This window comes from Oncorhynchus keta, chromosome 20 (genome assembly GCF_023373465.1).
Source record: "Oncorhynchus keta strain PuntledgeMale-10-30-2019 chromosome 20, Oket_V2, whole genome shotgun sequence".
NCBI classification, from domain to species: domain Eukaryota; kingdom Metazoa; phylum Chordata; class Actinopteri; order Salmoniformes; family Salmonidae; genus Oncorhynchus; species Oncorhynchus keta.
The window spans coordinates 29,580,397-29,602,652 of record NC_068440.1 but is presented as its reverse complement, the minus strand read 5'-3'; the positions used below and the strand labels follow the sequence as shown (position 1 = coordinate 29,602,652).

Genomic DNA, 22,256 nt, shown 5'->3' with positions numbered 1-22,256 from the left:
TGATGTTGAGCATTTGCCACTTGATTTTGTACTGTCAGTCTGAGTATTTGTGGAAAACAAATATCGATAAAAGGTTATGAATAATAAGTCTGTCTTATACATAAAATGACAATAGATCCAATATTTATCTTGATCATGCTTATTTGAGTGTGTTTGCGTGGTATTTGAGATGGTTTAGCTTCTCCATTGCTTAGCTTTACCCTGTAGTAGTTTTCACTTGTATAGCTTTGATTTGGGCAGAACATTGTCTAGATGGGCTGAGTGGTAGTAGTATAGGCTGGCTTTTCTATCCTATCCAGCTAAGGTAATGGCTCCTGTATTACAGAGGAAAGTGAAAGCAAACAACGTAAATTACAAAGCGGGTGTTATCTGTGTTCAAACTATTTTATACTGTGGGCAAACAAAAAATATCTAAAATTGGATGTGTGTACAGAAAGGCCGCTCTCCTTTACCCATCTTCCCTTGAAGGTCTACATTTGAAATGACATCCCTGTTTAGTAGAGTAAATTATTTTCTAAACTCAAATGTAACAATGAATGTAGTTATGGCCAGTGTATTTGTAATATTAAGTTGTATCCACCTGTAATTTATGCTTGTATCCATAGCTTTTTTTTTTTATGCATGCTCATTAGCTTCAGTCCACAAACCAAACTGATTGGCTCCTGAAAGTGGGATAAAGTCCAACTTCAGTCTGTTTTCCTAAGTACCTTAGCATAAGCTAACATCACATATTGTCAAATAATTAATTCCCCTTCTGTCATCACATTGAATAGACATGTGTAAGAAACTGATTATCGTCTCATACATCTTGTTCATCAGAAAGCAAAATGTTATCATTTAATAGTTGATTTCTTAGTTACATTTGAAAGCTATCACGGGAACATTTAGACTTCTATAAAATAAAACAGTTTTGCTACATAGTGTCACACTAGTGCAAAGATCGGTCCGTTTGATCTTTTTCCTTTGTGTGATTTTTGGCTTATGCTCGTATTGGTTCTGATATTCCACTACAGTACACAGTTTTATGGAAAATGACTAATGCTGTCTCAGGCAACTAATCCAACATTTTAATTTTGTGTTGACACCTTGGAATGTCTGCAAATGTCCAAGTTTTTAAGATGCTTATGATCTCTAACATGACGTGATGCTGTCTCAGTGCCATGGCTTCAGCATGTCCTGCTGTGATGAGCGTCCCATATCTCAGTCTTCTCTCCCCCTTGAGTAAACGGCACGATTGTTTTCCAGTGTTCTTCGGTTGAGCTGATTCCAAGCACTAGGCCAGGATTGTCGTTATGCCAAAAGCTTGACCCCCTATGATCCTATTTAAAAAGAGAACAGAGCCTTCATAGCGCTTCACCAAACTAATGCCATATATGTGCATTTAACATGCAGGACTGACATGGATATGTTATATCCTCCTGAAAGAATTGAGGGCTTCAGAATGACTTGGCTTTTTATATACCAACATATTAAACTACCTCAAAACGGTCTCGGGTGCTAGTGTTTATCCCTAATTTATGACCAAGACAAAAATCAATTGTAGTGACCAAACAACATAAGCCAATACTGTGTATTAGATAGACATTATTTTACATCCCAAAAATGTATTACAGATTAACTTTACATACAAAAACAAAGGACCAAATTTTGTAATTGCAGTTCAAGTCTCAATGTTATTATATATGCATGAGAGTCCTCTAAAATATTTTTTTATAACTGTAGTGATAACAAAAATAACCAATGAACGCTTAGCGAGCAGAAACTGAGTTGGGAGGAGTTCGCGTAGCAATATAAGCTGTAGTCATGACTGGATGATATATTGATGTGCCAATCGAATGGCTATTTATTTGTTCATCTAATCACTTACTATTCCTGCTATAAGTTTTTGGTAGTATTAAATATAAATAATGGGCTGCAGATGGAGGCTTGTCAATGGGATGATGTATGCAGAGCAATAACTACTGTCCAAGCTGAGGTTGTGATAGTAGTCCAAGCTGAGGTTGTGATAGTAGTCCAAGCTGAGGTTGTGATAGTAGTCCAAGCTGAGGTTGTGATAGTAGTCCAAGCTGAGGTTGTGATAGTAGTCCAAGCTGAGGTTGTGATAGTAGTCCAAGCTGAGGTTGTGATAGTAGTCCAAGCTGAGGTTGTGATAGTAGTCCAAGCTGAGGTTGTGATTTGCTTGACTAGGTGTAATGCAAGTCTCACCTAGTGAGCTACATGAACCCTGCCTTGTGATCTAGTCAACTACAGCAGGCCTCAGACTCGGTGGCGTCTTTCATTCAGCCTTTAAGAGATGGATGTCTGATATATGGAATGTACTTGTAGCTTAGCAAACAAATGGTCCACAGTTAAAGCTTACTAAGGGTCTGACACAATCTGCATCTTTAAGTGATTTTATCCAGTTCTGCAATAACACCGCCAAGGCTTTTATTTCATGTTGTTGCCCTTTACCAGTTTTAATCTGTTCTTACACCCAGAAAAAGGAACATAACTATCAAACTATTAATTATCCACATTTGTAATGTTTTAGATGAGGCTAATATATGTATTTTTGCATGCTACATTTTACGAAGTGAATACGTTTGAACTACACTTTCCTCAATGTTTTGTACATTGACATGATATACAGATGTAGCCTACTGGCATATTTCAGTCACTTAAGATAATCTGATAGCACAAATGGGAAGGTACAACAACAAGGTATGGAAATTAAATTCCAATTCTCGTGTCATTGTCATCTGATCTGAAAACATGTTTTTATGGTGTGTGCCTTTTTAGAGATTTATTTTCCACCAATCCTATTTGAGTTGCTCACCCATATTTGATTTACAGCACCACATAAAATAATGTCCACATTATCATGCAACCTTGAGTGAATACACTGCATAGAGTGATCAGTATTTGTGTTTTGCACTTTCGAAGCAGTTTTAAAAAATGCCCGCTTAAGGCTGGGCAGACAGAAAAAAGCATAAAATACCTTGTGTTTTATACATTTTTCTATCAACATGAATAATATGACTGAAGAGCTTTTCTAAAAAGGTAAAGATATATCTATATATATTCACAAAGTACCTCATAAGCCTGACAAATGCTGCATTGACTTTTCTCATTTTTTATTCTGTCTTCATATTATCCAATAAAATGTAAATATCCCCTTTAGGAGGTTTGATTGTCACAAGGCGGTGCATATGCCATGCAAAACCAGTTCACTGTCAAACATTTAAATGGTATTTTCTGAACCTGAAGCCAAAATAAATGGTTGTGTGAGATTGTGTCATGTATGCACTTTTGTTAAATACATTTATCATCATTCTAAATTGTAGCCACATACTTTCCATGTTTTGCTTGTTAGGATGCTGTGAGTGTCCAAAGAACCCCAAAAAACTGTTTTCAGTCAGGAATTCATGTCATTTTCCATCAACAAAACTATGGCGACTGTTCGACGTGACCGTTGACTCCGGTATTGCCATGAGGGCTGTATCTGCAACTGTTTGTCCTCCCTATCTTATTCCACACCTTTGTCTTAAGATAGCCTTAGAACTTCAAATGGGGTACCTTCTTCTAGTATATTTGGCCTTAAGTACAAAATTATGCACTAGAATCCACACCTTGAGAAACCATGTCATGCATGCGCCATTGCCACATATCTACCTCCTATGAATGTAAGTGTCCTGAAGATTCAGTCACCTGATTTTAATTGGTTCTGTTACTCCTTTAAAAAAAAATTATGACAATCATCCTTGAATTATCAATTAAATATTTTTGAAAAGCCCTACACTTCCTTATGTCTTGACTTTTCACAGTAAACACTATCCAGGACCTACCATTTCTGTTTTAACCCATCAAGGATTTCTTTCTTTAAATGTCAATGTAAAGCGACCAAATGCTTTTTGCAAAGGCAGAGTCCTGCACAGTACAGTGAACTCAAACCTCCCTTGCGTGTGATTTAGATTTTCAGAGTTTTCTCTATTACCACATGCTAAAACTGAATTTGCTGTCATATCTATCATGGAGAGATCTTTTTGGTGCTGGTTTATTGGTTCGATCCACTGCTAGCAGCTCCTCGTTGTCGAAAATGTCAGTTTTGATTTCTATTACTTTTTTTTGTTAACAATTATGATTACAAACACGAGAGATGCTGTAAAGCCCTGATAGAAAATGTGAATGATTCATTTAATATAGTTAACTCTGGCTTGACTGTAAATTGCATTAATTCATAAAAATATCAAGTTTCTTAAAGTTTTGTCTTTTACTATGTATATAAAGATTTGGTTAAAATGTGAATGGTTTAATCTTGTCCCTTGATGTACGTATGAATAACAGGTCATGGTTCTTGTAGGTGGACATTATAGATTCTGCAAGTTAATCATTTAGTATGACACATTTTTGGCTTCATGAACCACATGTTCCCAATGAAATAACACTGTCCATCTTTAGCTGTTTTTGCCATTCCTATTTATTTATGGCAGTGCTAGACTTTTCCAAATACACCCCTTGCCGCCCTTTCTATTTTACTGCCAAAACAGCACTCCCTAAACACACAATGTCCATAAATCCCAATATGATTTAGTACTTGTATAAATGAGGTGCTATACTTTTTTATTTCAGCCATAAAGTCGATTTGGTTTTTATACTGCTCCCACAAGTACAGTAGTCTACACCTAGCAGTGCTTTTTCTTTTTTTTTCTCGAAATGGATCCGACTGTTGCATGTGCACCACCTATATATTGATTGTGCCGTTCAAGCCCAATCGAATGGAAGTAAAGACTTCCGATTTCCTAAAATACATGTGCTACGGAATATTGACTGCTTGATTTAGAAGTCTTTTGGGGTATACAATCAACTGACACAAACTTTAATTTGGGGCCGACTTTTTCCCATGTATTCTACTTGAGTCCATGTCAAATCTGCAGGACACAACCTGCGCACAATATATCTCTTAAATCAACTTTAAGAAGATATATTCATAGGACAAATTATTCGGTCTTTTTTTTATCAGTTGGCATCTAAAATTACAGCTGTCAGTACCACAAATAAATCAGATAAGTTAAAGGACCAATTTAAGAAAACTAATTTCACTTTATAAGCAAAATTACACTACACAATCGCAGTCTGTTGGTATTCGACAAATTCATGGTGCTTTGCTTGTTCTTCGGCCTGGTGTCAGACTAGACGTAACAGAGTAAACGTAAATCCGAGATACTCTTACATAAGGCAGATGGTTACTCAAGGCGAACACAAATGTTGGGTGGGTGAGCCTATAACACGAACGTCTAGAAACCCAAAGGTTGAGAGTTCAAATCGGATCATGGACAATTTGTTAATTAGCAACTTTTCAACTACTTGTTCGCTGCTTTGCAACTACATAGCATGTTAGCTAACCCACACCATTTTAGCTAACCTTAAACCTAACTCCTAGTCTAGTTAACGTTAGCCACCTAGCTGGATTTCGTAACATATCATACGAAATGGGTGGAGGACATGTACAAATTAATATATACCATACGAAATGTAACATGCATCTCATACTAAATTATGCCTCGGGTTTACGTACAGAATAATACGAAATGCTCTGACACCAGGCTGTTCAAACCGCTGAGAGAAAGAGGGAGAGAGCGAGTCATACTTTCCAAAAACTCACCATGTGTAATTTGACTTCACTTGCACCAGCGACGGACTAAACTGCGTACGTCTCCGGAATTTTCTTCTATAAAGTAATCTCTGCATTAAGAAATTTGCAATACGCCGTTTGATTACATTTGTAAGTATGTTGTTGCTTTGCTTGACAGTTTAGCGAAGATATTGTATAAACAGGAAGATACGACAAATTATGACCGTTTGCAGAATGAACCGATTGCAGTGTTGGAACGATTAGGATTATTTTCCACCGCCTGTCGGTTATGATTCGATTGACCCCAATTTCGTTGGAACCAAATATCTAAATGAGTTTGTTCATAACATAAGCAGTGGAGTAGCCCACTGTGTTTGCATTTAGTTGTTTTATATTTCACCTATGTCCAGGTGGTTTCATTAAGATGTGTTTAACAGTGATGGTCCCACAACATTATTGCAAAGCTTTATAGGCTTGCATTTGTACTGTAAGTATCAGGGAAATACTTTTAAACACATTTTGTCGCCTGCAGCAAGGACATAACACGGAAAACTGGTTAGACAGTCTGCCCTAGTGCCACCATGCCAAACATTACTGTTAGACCACCCTACTGGTAGGAAGAAAATACACAGGAAAAAAATAGGTGAAAGTTGTTCAAGAACGGATTAAAGTCACTAACCTCTGTCTGCAGAACATATATGTGAGAAATACAGAAAAGTTACTGTGAACTGTAATGTTCAAAAAAAGAGTCCTGTGGCTTGAAAATGAGCTCATGTTTTCCCGGATGAATGATTCACTACTGGACTAGTACCATGTTTATTTCTAGCGGCACAAATTAGGCCTATCTAAATGACAATGCCCATTGCATTACTCCTCAGGCCCAGTAGCCTTGCTTGCCAGGCTAATAGACACACTGCTGGGGAACAAGACTAGTCCAGCTACATTGTGATGAAGTGGCTCCACGATGGAACAACTAGCTGGGCTTGGCTCTGCCTCTCCTGTTGCCTCCTGAGTGCCTGGTGCCCGGTGGGGGCAGAGGTGGGACCCACGCTCGACCCTGAGTCAGGAGAGCCCATGCAGGGAGACTGGGAGTGGGGCTCCGGTTCCTTCAACCTCCAGGATCTACTCCACAGCTTCCCCGCCGACAGCCCTTTTGTGACAGAGACTCCGGGGAATCCTGTCAACTGCTCCCAGCGCTTCTGGCTGCCCTCTGCCTCCCCAGTCTGCTGGGACGACATCGCCGGGCCGGAGGAGTTTGAGCAGTCTCGTCTGCTGGTGCTCCAGAATAGGGCGGCCCTGCAGGCAGTGTCCCTGGCCAGCGAGGTGGTGGTAGAAGGGGGAACTTCAGCCTCGTTTAAACAGCAGGCCTTGGAGGACTTGCAGGTGGTGAGGGCGGACTACCTGAACGTGACAGAGACGACAGAGACCATGCAGAAGGTGTTCCTCACACTGGAGGAGAAGAGGAAGGAGGGGACTGAGCACTGGACCTTCTCAAGGTGAGGGCGAGGGAGCGCAGGACCTTCTCAAGGTGAGGGGGAGGTAAGGGAGCGCAGGACCTTCTCAGGGTGAGGGGTAGGGGACAGAACACTGGACCTTCAAGGTGAGGGGTAGGGGATGGAGCGCTGGACCTTCTCAAGTTGAGGGGGAGGGGAGGGAGCGCTGGACCTTCTCAATGTGAGGGCTAGGGGAGGGAGCGCAGGAACTTCTCAATGTGAGGGGGAGGGGAGGGAGCGCAGGAACTTCTCAATGTGAGGGGGAGGGGAGGGAGCGCTGGACTTTCTCAAGGTGAGGGAGATGGAGCGCTGGACCTTCTCAAGGTGAGGGTTAGGGGACAGAGCACTGGACCTTCAAGGTGAGGGTTAGGGGACAGAGCACTGGACCTTCTCAAAGTGAGGGGGTAGATTCACTCACTGCACCACAGCACTGAGTTGGCCCCTAGTCTTGTTCCACATGCTGTTTGTGTTAAACAGGACGGCATGGTAGTTTTGCTTTTATTTTTACTCCTAAGGAATGAATACTCAAACAGTCATATCAATGTCTATTTTAACAGTGTTTGTTAAAGGCATAGTAAAACTATTGAGAAATTCAATGATTGTAGAAGCTTGTTCATCAAAGGGAATTGAGGTTACTTCCTCTAGGGACTTGTGCAAGCAGGATAATGTGTAGGGGAGTGAGGGAACTAAAGGGTCAGTCAATCAATCAATGTATTTATAAAGCCTTTTTACATCAGCCAATGTCAAAGTGCTATACAGAAACCCATCCTAAAACCCCCAAAAGCAAGCAATGCAGAAATAGAAGGGTATGTGGAGCTTTCTGCTCCAACCAGTATTGTTGAATTCCTAGCAGATGAAGTCATGCATGATCAACCACTAGTCAGAACCTGTCCTACTGAGTAGAGGGGTCTAAGAACAGAGCGGGAACAGTCGCCTGAATCATTTCACGTTCTACTTCTTCAGTCCTCCCCACATCTGGCTGAATCAAAGTCCTGGTATGAGATTCATTACAATGCAATTTAATGAGATCAGACTTTCTCTTTCTAGTACGATACAGTTTGAACCAATCCCGCTGGTATTTGTTTATTCGGATCCCCATTAGCTTTTGCCGAAGCTGTAGCTATTCTTCCTGGGGTCCACACAAAAACACAAAACATGACATGAAACAAAACACTGTTACACTGATAGACAAGAACAGTCGCACACATAAAATACACAACTAAATACTAATGTGTGTGTGTAATTGATAGTGTGTCGATGTAAATATTTAGGAGCTCAAAGAGTACATTGTTATAGTAAAATGTATGAAACCTGTTTTTAGGTCCATGTGTATGAGAACCTTTTGTGATTTTTTGTTGTCTGTTTCTAGTATAAAGGAGCACATTGCCAAAACGAAGGACTCCATCAACGGAAAAGACAACGTGGCAGCCCTCCTAGAGAAACAGTTCTCTAACCTAGAGAAGTCTTTACACATCATGCAACTCCGACTTGACAAACTAATGGCACAGTGAATGATGTGTTCTTCAGGATATTTTTTTGTCAGCTTTTGAATGAACTGTACCTTCATGTAATATATCCCACTAACAATGCATGCAAACTCAGGTTAAAAAACCCTTTACAAAACATGAGGTGCACTTTCTTTGTATATGAACTAGGTATTTTATTATTCCGTAGTCACATTCCTATTAGGTGTATTTTAATCCTATCTGAAACCCAAACTGCATGCAAAGCCTACAGCATCAGGGAGATTTTGATGGAAATAAAATCTATTTTTATACTCAGCATGCACACCTGTTCCAGAAAGAGATGTTATTTATTGAAGTAAAACTGTGTGACACTCATACAGTGTGGTATAAAATTGTAACATTTATGTAAATGCTTTGTTGCAAAAAGGTGAAGACAATAGAACACAAATAGCGAATGACAATCTGTAGAGCATGAAGATTTTATTTTCATTAACTAAACTATGGAACACAAAAACATACAAAAGGCAAGTCTCAATCGTTAGATGGGATGAAATTGCTGTTACAAATACTTGTAGAAAATATATACACAGCGGTTCAAGTTCAGTGCATTCTTTCCATTTTTGAGACCATACACGCTAGCAGTTACAGTAGCCTGCTTTATAGTTCAACCACACACAGTGGCATATTTAGACTTTGATTTAATAAATGTAGCATTAAGTCTGTGTGATGATTTATTTTTTTCTTTCACATAAACCTAAATATTGCAATGCCTGTCCTCGTGTAAATTCATCACAATCTGAGAGGAGCTGTTACTAAAAAATGAAATTTGAGATTCAATATTAAATTAGTGCTGCCTGCAACCACCCAGTACGGAAACTACCAATGGTTTTGACTGAGTAATATGGTAAATATCACATTAAACACAGCAAAAGTCTAAAGTGTCTTTTATACTCAGTCACGTTGCTAAAAGGAATCGGTTTGCATGTGTAGATCTCTAAAGATGAACATTGTTTATGAGTGAAAGGTATATAATACAAAAAGTCAAAGTAGATAGTCTGCATTAGCAAAGACTGCGCATTGGGGTTCCTCTTTATAAAAAGGACACAACTAATGAGTCAATTTGGTTTAACCTGAGAACTGGAATATATGTATGGAATATATAGATTTTTTTAAAGCACCTGATTTGTTCAACCTTTGCTTCAAGATCTTGTTTAGAGAAATAATGCCCAAAACAGATGAAAGCTTGCACTATTTGCACTGAGTGGTATCAAAACCAGAGGAAGCACAGACGTTTCTCTTCGGCAGCAGGTGATTGCTGTAGGGGGGAATATAGGGCTGGTATCATGGTCAACATATGATTATGATTTTAATGGTTTATCTGTAGTCAACTCACATACTGATTCTTTCTGACCCCAAACTGAATGACCATTATCTGGAAGACTGGGCAACTCATGGTAGTAAACATAATATACTCTAGTACGTCTCAGGGAAGATGTTGGCCTAAATAATACCATCGCCTGGAAGTAGTATGGAATGAGCTGGAGAAAAAAAGCTTCAACAGACTCCATGCTAGCAACCACTATTGCTTGAAGGGTTGCATGTCTTTTCAATTGTCTGCTTCCTCAATTGGATTTTCCTCTATGAGCTTCAGGTAATCTCGAGCGAAGATCTTCTTTGGTAGGATATCTGCAACGGTATAATGAACAGATAGTCAATATTGACTACCTACTGTATGCTCAGAGAGAAGAGAATGTAAGTCACGTGGTGGTGGCAACACTAGTTCTTACCTGTGAGAAACTGAAAAGTCTCTGTTCCCTCAACAGTATTGGCCAGATCACTGTACAAGAGTGTCTTATTGTCTTTCCCTGGTCCATTATTGAACGAGGACAGAGCCAAGTACTGAACGAACAGTTCCTACAAGACACGAGTGTTATGAATGAAATTGTTATTACATAGGACAGTTCCCATTTATTAACAGTGACACTATAATGGAGGCCAGTCTTCAATTTACAAGGCTCTGATGGATGTAAAGTAAGCCGAGGCAAAGACATTCAGACATTAGGGTTTAAATCCTATTTTGGTTGAGGCTCTACAGCCATGTCAGTGCAGGGCTAGCTGGCTAACTGTTACAGCCATTCAGGGTTAGCTAGCTACCTTCTTCACGAGATTGAACTAATGGAAGTAGCTAGCTAGCACTGCCTATATGAAAATGCTGCAAAACTAGCTAGCTGACCTAGCTATTGGCTAGCTAGCATAGCTACGCAAGTAAACTGAATTCAACCTACTGTTGCTTTGGTGGTGATGAGAAGAGCCTCTTGGTTGATGCTTGAGACGTCGGGAGAACTTTTCATGATCATTTTCACGCGAGTCATTGGAAGAGAGATGCCTTTGCTGTTAGATGCATGATTAACGTTGTCTCCAGGCATTTTGACATGAATAAGGAAATTTCTTCAGTGGTACTGGTAGCAACCGTTGATATACAGATGCGAGGAGTGGAAGTTCCCCGCTACTTCCTGATCAGTGACGGAGTAAGCGTGCTTGGATCGTTTTTTTTTCTCTCACCCAAAACTAAAGTAGCTAGCTACCGTATGTACTTCTGTTTCAGACAATATTATCGTTTTTTTGTTTGATTTTTACAACGAAGTAGCTAAGCGTTTATAAGCCTGCCTGCTAGATAAATATAAGGCTGCCGATACACTCCATCACAGTAGGTGGCGCAATAACGTTACACTTAAGTGCTCCAATACGTCACTAACTATCTGAAAGAAGGAAAATACATTTTACGGACAGGTTATCTGTGTTTTCCTTTAAACATAGCTTTCGATTATTGCTGGCTTTATTTGCATTCTGTATCTGTTTGTCTGCGCGAGCGGACGAGTGGCTCTTTTTTTGTTGCTGATGTTGTTAGCCAAAAAGCAGTTTAGCTAAATAGCTAGCTAGCTAGCTAGCTAGCTTCTGCATTCATCATTTCACTGGCCAACACGTTCAAGATGCCTCTGGGTTTGAAACCATGTTGCGCTGTCTGCAAAACAAACTCATCGTCTATGTGGAAAAAGGGAAACCAAGGAGAGATCCTATGCAATAACTGCACGGGGAAGAGCACCAGCAGTGGAGCATCTGGACCCTCGGTGTCCTCCAACACACTACAGAATAATGGCGGGGGCAAGCAGGTTGTTTGTCGTTTTGAGCACATACACTAAGTGTACAAAACATTAGGAACACCTACTCTTTCCATACCAAGTAAATCCAGGTGAACGCTGATTCCTTATTGATGTCACCTGTTAAATCCACTTCAATCAGAAGATGAAGGGGATGACACAGGTTAAATACATATTTTTAAGCCGTGAGACATGGGTTGTGTATGTGTGCCATTCCGAGGAGGGTGAATGGGCAAGAATAAAGTGTTAAGTGCCTTTGAACTGGGTATGGAACTAGGTTGTGTGTCGAGCTGCAACGCTGCTGGGTTTTTCACGATCAACAGTTTCTCATGTGCATCAAGAATGGTCCAGCCAATTTGACACAACTGTGGGAAGCATTGGAGTCAACATGGCCAGCATCCCCGTGGTATGCTTTTGACAACTTGTAGAGTCTATGCCCCGATAAATTGAGTCTGTTCTGAGGGCAAAAGCGGGTGCATCTCAATATTAAGGTGTTCCTAATGTTTTGTACACTCAGTGTACATAGGCCTGCACTATAATGTACTGTGCTGTGCTCCCCTTAGTGACTGTAACTCCATACTAACAATATATGCATGTTTACACATTGTCACCCTGATGGAGATGTAATATTGCTATGTGACACATCTTGCCCACAGTCTAAACAAGAGATCCACAGGAGATCAGCACGGTTGAGGAGCACAAAGTACAAAGCCCCTGCCTCTGAAAAAAAGGTGTCTACCAAAGGAAAAGGCAGAAGACACATATTCAAACTAAAAAATGTAAGTATATTATTAGTTCAAATACACAGGAACTATCTTTGTGTTGGATTGTCCGAAATCACAGGGGTTCAAATCTAAGCTCCTCCCAATGTGACCCCCCCACAGCCAATCAAAGCACCAGAATCTGTTTCCACAATCATCACATCAGAATCAGTCTTTTATAAGGTATGTTTACTTTTTATAAATCCTTTCTGTACAATATATTAGCAAACATAACAAACGTATCTGTTGTATAATGCATGCCACAGATATGTATAGCTGTCAACAATAGTTCTGCCTTCGTGTCATTGTGCAGGGTGTGTATTATCAGATGGGAGACGTCATCAAAGTGACAGACGAGGATGATGGGAGGCCGTACTATGCACAGATCAGAGGTTTCATCCAGGACCAGTACTGTGAGAGGAGTGCTGCGTTGACTTGGTTGATACCAACCCAGGCCAGTCCTAAGGACCTGTTTGATCCAGCCACTTACATTGTTGGTGAGTGATGATTGAACCTAAGTATTTATCTCACATTTTTTAAAGTTACATTTGAGCACACAGAAATAAAAGTGGTCTCTTTCTGAACATTGTGTATATGGGAGTAATGTCACAGTAGACTCAAAAGACCACTACGAGCTGATAATGTTTCCATTACTGATTTTCTGATTGTGTCTATAGGTCCAGAGGAGGATCTACCCAGGAAGATGGAGTACTTGGAGTTTGTGTGCCACGCCCCCTCGGAGTACTTCAAGTCCAGGAGCTGCCCCTATCCCACCATTCCTATCCGTCCAGAGAAAGGCTACATCTGGACCCATATTGGACCCACGCCGGCCATCGCTATCAAAGAATCATTTGGCAACAGCAATTAGCCGTTGGGTCAATTAACATGAAGATATTAACTTTGTCTGTTAGTCTGCTAGTACAAGGCACTTGACCCAAATTGCTCCAGGGTCGCCGTTGATAATGGCAGACCCCGGCCATGACCCACTCTCGTGAGAGTGGTTCAGGGTGAGTTGGAACATGCTAAAAAAACACATTTCCAATTCACACGTGTATTAATACACACTTGTACATGTATAAAATGGGACAAATATAAACACCCACATAATAATAATAATTATAATAGTCTGAATATTGAAAGTGTTTGTAATTCAACGTTTACAAACCCTTCTACGTCAAACCCTTCCAACAGTACAGGGACGGACCCATAAAATGATCATCCTGAGGTGACAGTCAGACATGGGATTGACTTTTTTTATTCGGTAATAAATGTGGAAAATACATTTTTCATAAGCTTTGTACTGGAATGTTTTTCAAACACATATCATTTTTATTTAGACATCTGTGCAATACATGTTAAGTGTTATACCTAAAAATAAAACAGTATTTATAAAGATGCTTTTAATAGACTCCAAGTTCAACCCTTTTGGTATATACTTTTAGACACTTTGTGAAACCTTTATGATCATTTACCTCAGTCACCAGTCCTTTTTTTTATCAAGAAACTAACTCTTCCTTGATGTCACATTACATGGTTAATATTGATCTGCATGTGGAAATGTGTGCAGCAAGCCTGAGTGATTTAGCCAGTTAATCTATCATTATCTTTGAGACCATTTCAGCTAATCAGTAAAGCCAAATGATTTGGGACATGAAGAAATTCCTGTTAAAAGTATGTTCAGCCTGTGTTGTGGTGTGTGCTGGGAGTGTTACTGTGTCCCGCATCCATATGTGTAGAAGTAGACTGGTAGTACATCGGGCTGTCCATGGACAGCCTCATGGCTGTGTGACGCATGTTCCCCTTCTGGAACAGGTGAGCAGATGCTGTGTTCGAGTCTATGACATGAGCCTGAAACGCAGACACGTAACAGAATAGTGAATGTAAACTTATCGACAATTCTAGGAAGAGTCAATCTATTGTGTACCCATAAAGCTCTGGTCAAAATGAGTACACTGCATAGGGAATAGGGTGCCATGTCCACTGCCTTCCTACCTTCTCCAGGGTGATGAGGGTGGACAGTATGTCTCCGGTGCGGCCTGTGGCGATATCATTATTCAATAGGTTGTCCTGGAGGGTTGCAGCCATATGGTTCCTCATCATCACCTCCTGCTCTTGCTTTACGTTGAAAGACAGGCTGTGCACCTCCTCCACTATACTGTGGATAAACACATACCCATGGTCGGACATATACCTACAGTTCATCCACTGTACAAAGACATATTTTTTTCATTAAAGACCATCTTTACTTATAAGGGAGAAAAAATGGTCTAATTGAATTCAGAAAAATAGAGATTGAAAAACATGATTTCTTGATATCACAATTACTTTATTTTATGGAACTCTTATTTTACCAGGTAAATTGACTGAGAACACGTACTTTACAGCAACGAGCTGGGGAATAGTTACAGGGAGAGGGGATGAATGAGCCAATTGGAAACGTAAATCAGTTACTGTGATGGACGATGAAAAAATGTATAGTGGCTTCAATAGCTTCTAGCTAGAACAGAGACTTCCTTTACACTACCTGTCCATCTCTTGTCTTATCTCCCTGTAGGCAGCCATATTCTTCTGCATAGCAGCTGTGACAAGGGCCAGCTCCTCGAAGGTGTCCATGGTCAGGTTCTCTAGACAGCTCGCCTTCCAGGGCTTCTGGCGCCGGGTCATGTTGGACTTGGTCACCACCTCCTCCACGTGGATGGTGCTCTGTTCCGCCAAGCCTCCCGTGTCCTCTGGAATCAGCTGTGTGAGGAGACGGTTTGAGGAGAGAGGACTAAATACACAGGGAACTACGAAAGAGCAGTGGTCGTATTAATGATTTTGAATGGCAGCTCGCTTGTAATAATCCGTATACAAATCATCACGCATACCCACCCCCTTTGAAAGGCTGGTCATGGCTCATATCAACACCATCATGTCGGAAACCCTAGACCGACTCCAATTCGCATACCCCCCAACAGATCCACAGATGACGCCATCTCAATCACACTCCACACTGCTCTTTCCCACCTGGACAAAAGGAACACCTATGTGACAACGCTGTTCATTCACTACAGCTCAGCGTTCAACAACATAGTGACCACAAAACTCATCACTAAGCTAAGTACCCTGTGAATAAACACCTCCCTCTGTAACTGGACTTCCAGACAGGCCGGCCCCAGGTGGTAAGGGTAGGTAACAACACATCTGCCATGCTGATCCTCAACACTGGGGCCCCTCTGGGGTGCGTGCTTAGTCCCTTCCTGTGCTCCCTGTTCACCCAGGACTGCTCTGCCAAGCACAACTCCAACACCATCATTAAGTTTGCTGATGACACAACAGTGGTAGGCCTGATCACCAACAATGATGAGATATAGGAAAAAGGAGGGCCGAACAGGCTGCCATTAACATTGACGGGGTGGAAGTGGAGCGGGTCAAGAGTTTTAAGTTCCTTATTGTCCACATCACCAACAAACTATCATGGTCCAAACACACCAAGACAAAGACAGTTGTGAAGAGGGCACGACAACACCTTTTCCCCCTCAGGAGACCGAAAATATTTGGTATGGATCCCCAGATCCTCAAAAAGTTATACAGCTGCACCATCGAGAGCATCCTGACCGGTTGTATCACCGCCTGGTATGGCAACTGCTCGGCATCTGACCGTGAGGCTCAACAGAGGGCAGTACACCACTGGGGCCAAGCTTGTTGACATACAGGACCTATATACTAGGCGGTGTCAGAGGAAGGCTCAAAAAATGGTCAAAGACTCCAGTCACCCAAGTAGACTGTTAACTCACGGCAAGCGGTACAGGAGCGCCAAGTCTAGGTCCAAAAGGCTCCTTAACAGCTTCTACCCCCAAGCCATAAGACTGCTGAACAATCGGATAAATGGCCACCCGGACTATTTACACTTAACCCCCCCCACTCACTCTATGTATAGTCACTTTTCAAATGACCTCGACTAACTTGTACCCCTGCACATTGACTCGGTACCAGTACCCGCTGTATATAGCCTCATTATTGTGATGTCATTTTCTTGTCACTTTTTAATTTTATTACATTTTTGTATTTTTTTCCACTTTACTTTATTTGGTAAATATTTTCTTAACTCTATTTCTTGAACTGCATTGTTGGTTAAGGGCTTGTAAGTAAGAATTTCACGGTAAGGTCCACACCTGTTGTATTTGGCCACGTGACAAATAACATTTTATTTTATTTGATCAACAATACACATTTGAGGGTCAAGAAGACGTTACAGACAGTGCCTTGATATAAATAACACTATGTGACAAACACTAAATGTGAAAAGGGAAAGAGTGACAGACTAACCGCCGCCGGCGAACACTCGTTCGAATTCTTTTCATCATAGTCGGGCATGGAGATCTCAAGGTTGGTGGTTACCACGGCAACGAGAAGGTTGGCGAAGATGAAGGCTCCGCCAGTGAGGAAGATGAAAAAGTAGAGAGAAGCTCCGTACATCAGCCCCTCATCACTACAGTGCAGAGAGAAAGGACAACACTTACCACATAAGGACAAAATACATAGAACTATGTCTACAATATGTAGGCATTCTCACATAAGCTTTTCACTCTATTGCAAAATGTTAAGCCCCATTTGACTACAATTAGCAGGTTGACGTTAATTGTCATGAGTCTTGTCCTGGAGGTAGAACTGAGTGATTTCCGTTTTGATATCGGCAGAGTAAAAATGGGTTATATTGTAAAAAAGTATGAAACACTTTTTGATCTTAATTTAAGGTTAGGCATTAGGGTTAGCAGTGTGGTTAAGGTTAGGCATTAGGGTTAGCAGTGTGGTTAAGGTTAGGCATTAGGGTTAGCAGTGTGGTTAAGGTTAGGCACTAGGGTTAGCAGTGTGGTTAAGGTTAGGCATTAGGGTTAGCAGTGTGGTTAGGCATTAGGGTTAGCAGTGTGGTTAAGGTTAGGCATTAGGGTTAGCAGTGTGGTTAGGCATTAGGGTTAGCAGTGTGGTTAAGGTTAGGCATTAGGGTTAGCAGTGTGGTTAAGGTTAGGCATTAGGGTTAGCAGTGTGGTTAAGGTTAGGCACTAGGGTTAGCAGTGTGGTTAAGGTTATGCATTAGGGTTAGCAGTGTGGTTAAGGTTAGGCATTAGGGTTAGCAGTGTGGTTAAGGTTAGGCATTAGGGTTAGCAGTGTGGTTAAGGTTAGGCATTAGGGTTAGCAGTGTGGTTAAGGTTAGGCATTAGGGTTAGCAGTGTGGTTAAGGTTAGGCATTAGGGTTAGCAGTGTGGTTAAGGTTAGGCATTAGGGTTAGCAGTGTGGTTAAGGTTAGGCATTAGGGTTAGCAGTGTGGTTAAGGTTAGGCATTAGGGTTAGCAGTGTGGTTAAGGTTAGGCATTAGGGTTAGCAGTGTGGTTAAGGTTAGGCATTAGTGTTAGCAGTGTGGTTAAGGTTAGGCATTAGGGTTAGCAGTGTGGTTAAGGTTAGGCATTAGGGTTAGCAGTGTGGTTAAGGTTAGGCATTAGGGTTAGCAGTGTGGTTAAGGTTAGGCACTAGGGTTAGCAATGTGGTTAAGGTTAGGCATTAGGGTTAGCAGTGTGGTTAAGGTTAGGCATTAGGGTTAGCAGTGTGGTTAAGGTTAGGCATTAGGGTTAGCAGTGTGGTTAAGGTTAGGCATTAGGGTTAGCAGTGTGGTTAAGGTTAGGCATTAGGGTTAGCAGTGTGGTTAAGGTTAGGCATTAGAGTTAGCAGTGTGGTTAAGGTTAGGCATTAGGGTTAGCAGTGTGGTTAAGGTTAGGCATTAGGGTTAGCAGTGTGGTTAAGGTTAGGCATTAGGGTTAGCAGTGTGGTTAAGGTTAGGCATTAGGGTTAGCAGTGTGGTTAAGGTTAGGCATTAGGGTTAGCAGTGTGGTTAAGGTTAGGCATTAGGGTTAGCAGTGTGGTTAAGGTTAGGTTAAAAGGCAGATTTTATGACTTTGTGGCTGTGCAAGCTAGTGACCACTGCAGAGCTGCCTCCAGAACAAAATAATTTTTTCGTGAACAACTTTTTATTTAGTTTAGTCTTTTTTTTTGGGGGGGGGGGATACAATGAATACAAAAGAGAACCCCAACCCATTCCCCCCCCCTCAGTCCCTATTCACAAGCCTTATACAAAGATAATGTTAGATTACAAAATGCAATTATGTTCGTGGTCATTAGCTTATGCCTGCCCATACCGTAACCCCACAGGACATACTGTATGAACTGGATGAGGGGAAATGTAGTCTTTATCCAAGGACATACTGTATGAACTGGATAAGGGGAAATGTAGTCTTTATCCAAGGACATACTGTATGAACTGGATGAGGGGAAATGTAGTCTTTATCCAAGGACATACTGTATGAACTGGATAAGGGGAAATGTAGTCTTTATCCAAGGACATACTGTATGAACTTAGATGAGGGCAAATGTAGTCTTTATCCAAGGAGATACTGTATGAACTGGATGAGGGGAAATGTAGTCTTTATCCAAGGACACATACTGTATGAACTGGATGAGGGGAAATGTAGTCTTTATCCAAGGACATACTGTATGAACTGGATAAGGGGAAATGTAGTCTTTATCCAAGGACATACTGTATGAACTGGATGAGGGGAAATGTAGTCTTTATCCAAGGACATACTGTATGAACTGGATGAGGGGAAATGTAGTCTTTATCCAAGGACATACTGTATGAACTGGATGAGGGGAAATGTAGTCTTTATCCAAGGACATACTGTATGAACTGGATGAGGGGAAATGTAGTCTTTATCCAAGGACATACTGTATGAACTGGATAAGGGGAAATGTAGGGCCTTGTGTCACTTACGCCTTAAACTCCCTGTAGATGTCCATCCATCCGTCCTGGGTGATGCAGATGAAGAGGGTGTAGAGGGCTGAGAACAGGTCCCCAAAGGCTGATGGGACAGCAGCACTGAACAGGGTCACGCCGAACACCGCAAACACCTGACAGACACAGACAAAAAATTAGACATTAGACACAAACACAGAGAGACACAAACACAGGGGACAACTGAGCAGATGTCCCACCATCACAAACACAGGGGACAACTGAGCAGTTGTAGAATCCATTCATATGGTCTCATATCACTCCTTGAAACATCACACACTCATCTGGGGCCATAGTAACAAACCAACATATTAAATACTATAAACAAGAGCAAGAACTGGGGCGTCATAGTTTGACTGTTCTCATGATTCTTTTCTCATTCAAAGTCACGAGAATGAGGTGAAGAAGTGGTAATGGATTAAGACAAATGATGATGAAGTGAGAGAGAGAGAATTAGAAAGAGTGAGAGGTTGAATTGGTAAATGATTTAACACCTACAAGCATGATGATGAGGAGGAGGAAGAAGATGTTGGCCATGTCTGGAATGGACTGCATAATGACGGTGACCATCATAGCCATACCCTGCATGGAGGCAAAACCCCTGATACTACGGATTACCCTCAACACCCTGGAACACACACACAATAAATAACACATTACAACATGGAGTGACAACCCACTGAGCACAGATGTCAATTCAACGTCTATTCCATGTTGGTTCAACGTCTATTCCATGTTGGTTCAACGTCATTTCATTGAAATGACGTGGAAACCCTGTTGATTCAACAAGTGTGTGACCAATGGGAAAGCAGCACACAACAACAACTCCACAACAAATAATGTTTCATGTTGATGTTTGACACACAAAAAAACTATTGTCCTAAAACTAAATTAGGTTAAGGTTAGGATAATTAACGTGGAAGGTTAGGAGAATTATCGTGGCAGGTTAGGAGAATTAGGTTAAGATTAGAAAAAGGGTTGAGGTTAGCTATTGTCCCCGACACAACTCAAACATATCTAGTTACAACCAGGCCTGCACTGAGAACACCCTACGTTTGCACTAATGCGTTTCTGCGGAGTGAGCGGTACTCCTTCACCTGATGACCTTTAGCAAACTGTCCCCACCCTGGGGAAAGATCAGGGGTCCAAGCATCAGAGCCAGAGTGACCAAACAGTCCAGGACATTCCAGCCATTCTGAAATACCAGAGAGAGAGAGAGAGAGAGAGAGAGAGAGAGAGAGAGAGAGAGAGAGAGAGAGAGAGAGAGAGAGAGAGAGAGAGAGAGAGAGAATGACACCACAATAGTCACTGTGAAGGCCACAGTAGGTAATAGGTTGTGTCAAATCAATCTCCTGACCAGACGTTACCTTCCAGAAGATGTTGAAGCCGTAGTACCACTTGACCAGGATCTCCCAGATGAAGACGGTGAGGATAATATGCTCACAGATGCTGAACGCAATGTCATACTTCTACAATGAACCAATCATACCATAGCATTTCAGGTCATTGTTATCTGTTGACTTGTCATATAAAATGAGCTTTCAGTTTGAAAGTAGGCCTACAATACCTCTTTGTATTTTGTATTTTTTAGGGATCCCCATTAGCTACTCTTCCTGGGGCCCAAACACACCAAAGCATCCACATTACATATGAATCAATACATAAAACAGTGAACTATGTTTGTACTGAATGAGCTAAAGATAAAACAGGACATCATATAACATCCCTACACCACCACATATCCACAACACAACATGTTCAATTACACCATATACCAAGATGTCCTCAGTGACCATAACTTACCTTGGCAATGATAGCATCAGTTTGGAAGGCCATAATGATGCAGTTGCTGACAATCATGACGATGATGAGTAATTTGAACAGGAAGTTCTCCAGCAGCGCACCCATGAGCACCTGGGAGACATAGTCCTCAGTGTCTGAGTCATCCTATAAGGTATAGTCAGAGGTCATTATTGGTATTCATCTAGCTGAACCGGAGCCCCTGTCTCCTGGACAGATGAAAATAATTGGATAATCTCCCCAGGTACCAGTATCAGTGATGAAGATCTGTCTGAAAATAGTTTGAAAAAACTGAGTAGTGTGATTTCTCTGTATATCTCTCTATATTAACCCACTCATTGTTCACTATATAAGTAATCATATCTGTGAAATCCCAACAGTATAAATATAGCCTACACCTTTTGCTGGGTGATGTCTCTGATGCTGATCATCTCAGGCTCCTCATCTCGCTCTAGCATGGACCACCTCCTCCCGGTGCTCTCCGACGCCCGCTGCAGTATAACAAATTGTTAATTGGATGCCCCAAAAACATGTTAATCTTTTGTAAAAGTTGTTCAAATATATGGAAAAGTTCAAAACAGACAATACACTTGAATACGTGTACAAAGAGAGCATATAGATGACATGGTGGTAGAGCGAAAACAGCCAATAGGCCTACCCTGGCGTTTGGAGTTCGTCTAGGCCTACCTGGAGGATCATCAAGCGTTTCCTGTAATCCATTTTTTCGCGCCTTCTCCCTTCAACCCATTTTTCAGGTAAATGCCATGGAAGCTATACCACGTTACCGCTTTTGACTCACCAGCTCAGTTGAAAATATTGTGAAGAATGTTGAGGAATCTTTGACCAAAAAGGTCTCGCTCCAGAAGATAGATGTCATAATCGTGCAACAGGTGATTGGAACTGAAGTAGCGTTCTCTTCATTCAGTCCTCCGTCCATTCTATATTCTAATTACGCAGACACGTGTCACAATGTGTTTCCACCACTGGGTGGCAATATTTATCACAGGGAGTTTCCAGTAGCCTATTTAGGGAAACAGTGATCGAGCTATTAAACAAATAAAACGTTTGTATAATGAAGGGTTCTTATTTTATGTTCACATGCATAGGCACATCATGCACGCGTTACATTATGACACTGTAATTT

General features: G+C 41.3%; 4 protein-coding genes across 6 annotated transcripts; 2 read left to right on the top strand and 2 right to left on the bottom strand.

Moving 5' to 3' along the window:
* The first annotated feature begins 5,593 nt into the window (after nt 1-5,593).
* Nucleotides 5,594-8,892, top strand: si:ch211-57n23.1 (uncharacterized). Its single transcript, XM_035761916.2, has 3 exons — nt 5,594-5,761; nt 6,490-7,107; nt 8,474-8,892. Exons 2-3 carry the CDS (start codon nt 6,560-6,562, stop codon nt 8,613-8,615), a joined length of 690 nt encoding a protein of 229 aa, XP_035617809.1. The 5' UTR covers nt 5,594-5,761; nt 6,490-6,559; the 3' UTR covers nt 8,616-8,892.
* A 141-nt stretch (nt 8,893-9,033) lies between these two features.
* On the bottom strand, nt 9,034-11,212 carry LOC118375387 (chromatin accessibility complex protein 1-like). The gene is made up of 3 exons (XM_035761917.2): nt 10,856-11,212; nt 10,358-10,484; nt 9,034-10,256 (listed from the first exon to the last, which is right to left on the bottom strand). Exons 1-3 carry the CDS (start codon nt 10,994-10,996, stop codon nt 10,177-10,179), a joined length of 348 nt encoding a protein of 115 aa, XP_035617810.1. The 5' UTR covers nt 10,997-11,212; the 3' UTR covers nt 9,034-10,176.
* Nucleotides 11,213-11,289: 77 nt separating this feature from the next.
* Nucleotides 11,290-13,886, top strand: LOC118375384 (GATA zinc finger domain-containing protein 1). Of its 2 annotated transcripts, none has more exons than XM_035761914.2 (5): nt 11,290-11,740; nt 12,385-12,507; nt 12,613-12,672; nt 12,803-12,986; nt 13,167-13,886. In XM_035761914.2, the coding sequence occupies exons 1-5, from the start codon at nt 11,561-11,563 to the stop codon at nt 13,355-13,357; spliced, it is 738 nt and encodes a 245-aa protein (XP_035617807.1). In that variant the 5' UTR covers nt 11,290-11,560; the 3' UTR covers nt 13,358-13,886. The 2 variants fall into 2 exon arrangements, with proteins under 2 accessions (XP_035617807.1, XP_035617808.1); XM_035761915.2 differs by having other exon boundaries at nt 11,295-11,740; nt 12,818-12,986.
* Nucleotides 13,729-22,070, bottom strand: LOC118375383 (cation channel sperm-associated protein 4-like). 2 transcript variants are annotated; one of them, XM_035761912.2, is made up of 11 exons: nt 21,912-22,070; nt 21,511-21,603; nt 21,116-21,259; nt 20,680-20,781; nt 20,410-20,507; nt 19,811-19,940; nt 19,292-19,428; nt 16,798-16,960; nt 15,014-15,228; nt 14,482-14,644; nt 13,729-14,337 (listed from the first exon to the last, which is right to left on the bottom strand). In XM_035761912.2, exons 1-11 carry the CDS (start codon nt 22,047-22,049, stop codon nt 14,167-14,169), a joined length of 1,554 nt encoding a protein of 517 aa, XP_035617805.1. In that variant the 5' UTR covers nt 22,050-22,070; the 3' UTR covers nt 13,729-14,166. The 2 variants fall into 2 exon arrangements, with proteins under 2 accessions (XP_035617805.1, XP_035617806.1); XM_035761913.1 differs by having other exon boundaries at nt 21,800-21,929.
* Nucleotides 22,071-22,256: the final 186 nt, after the last annotated feature.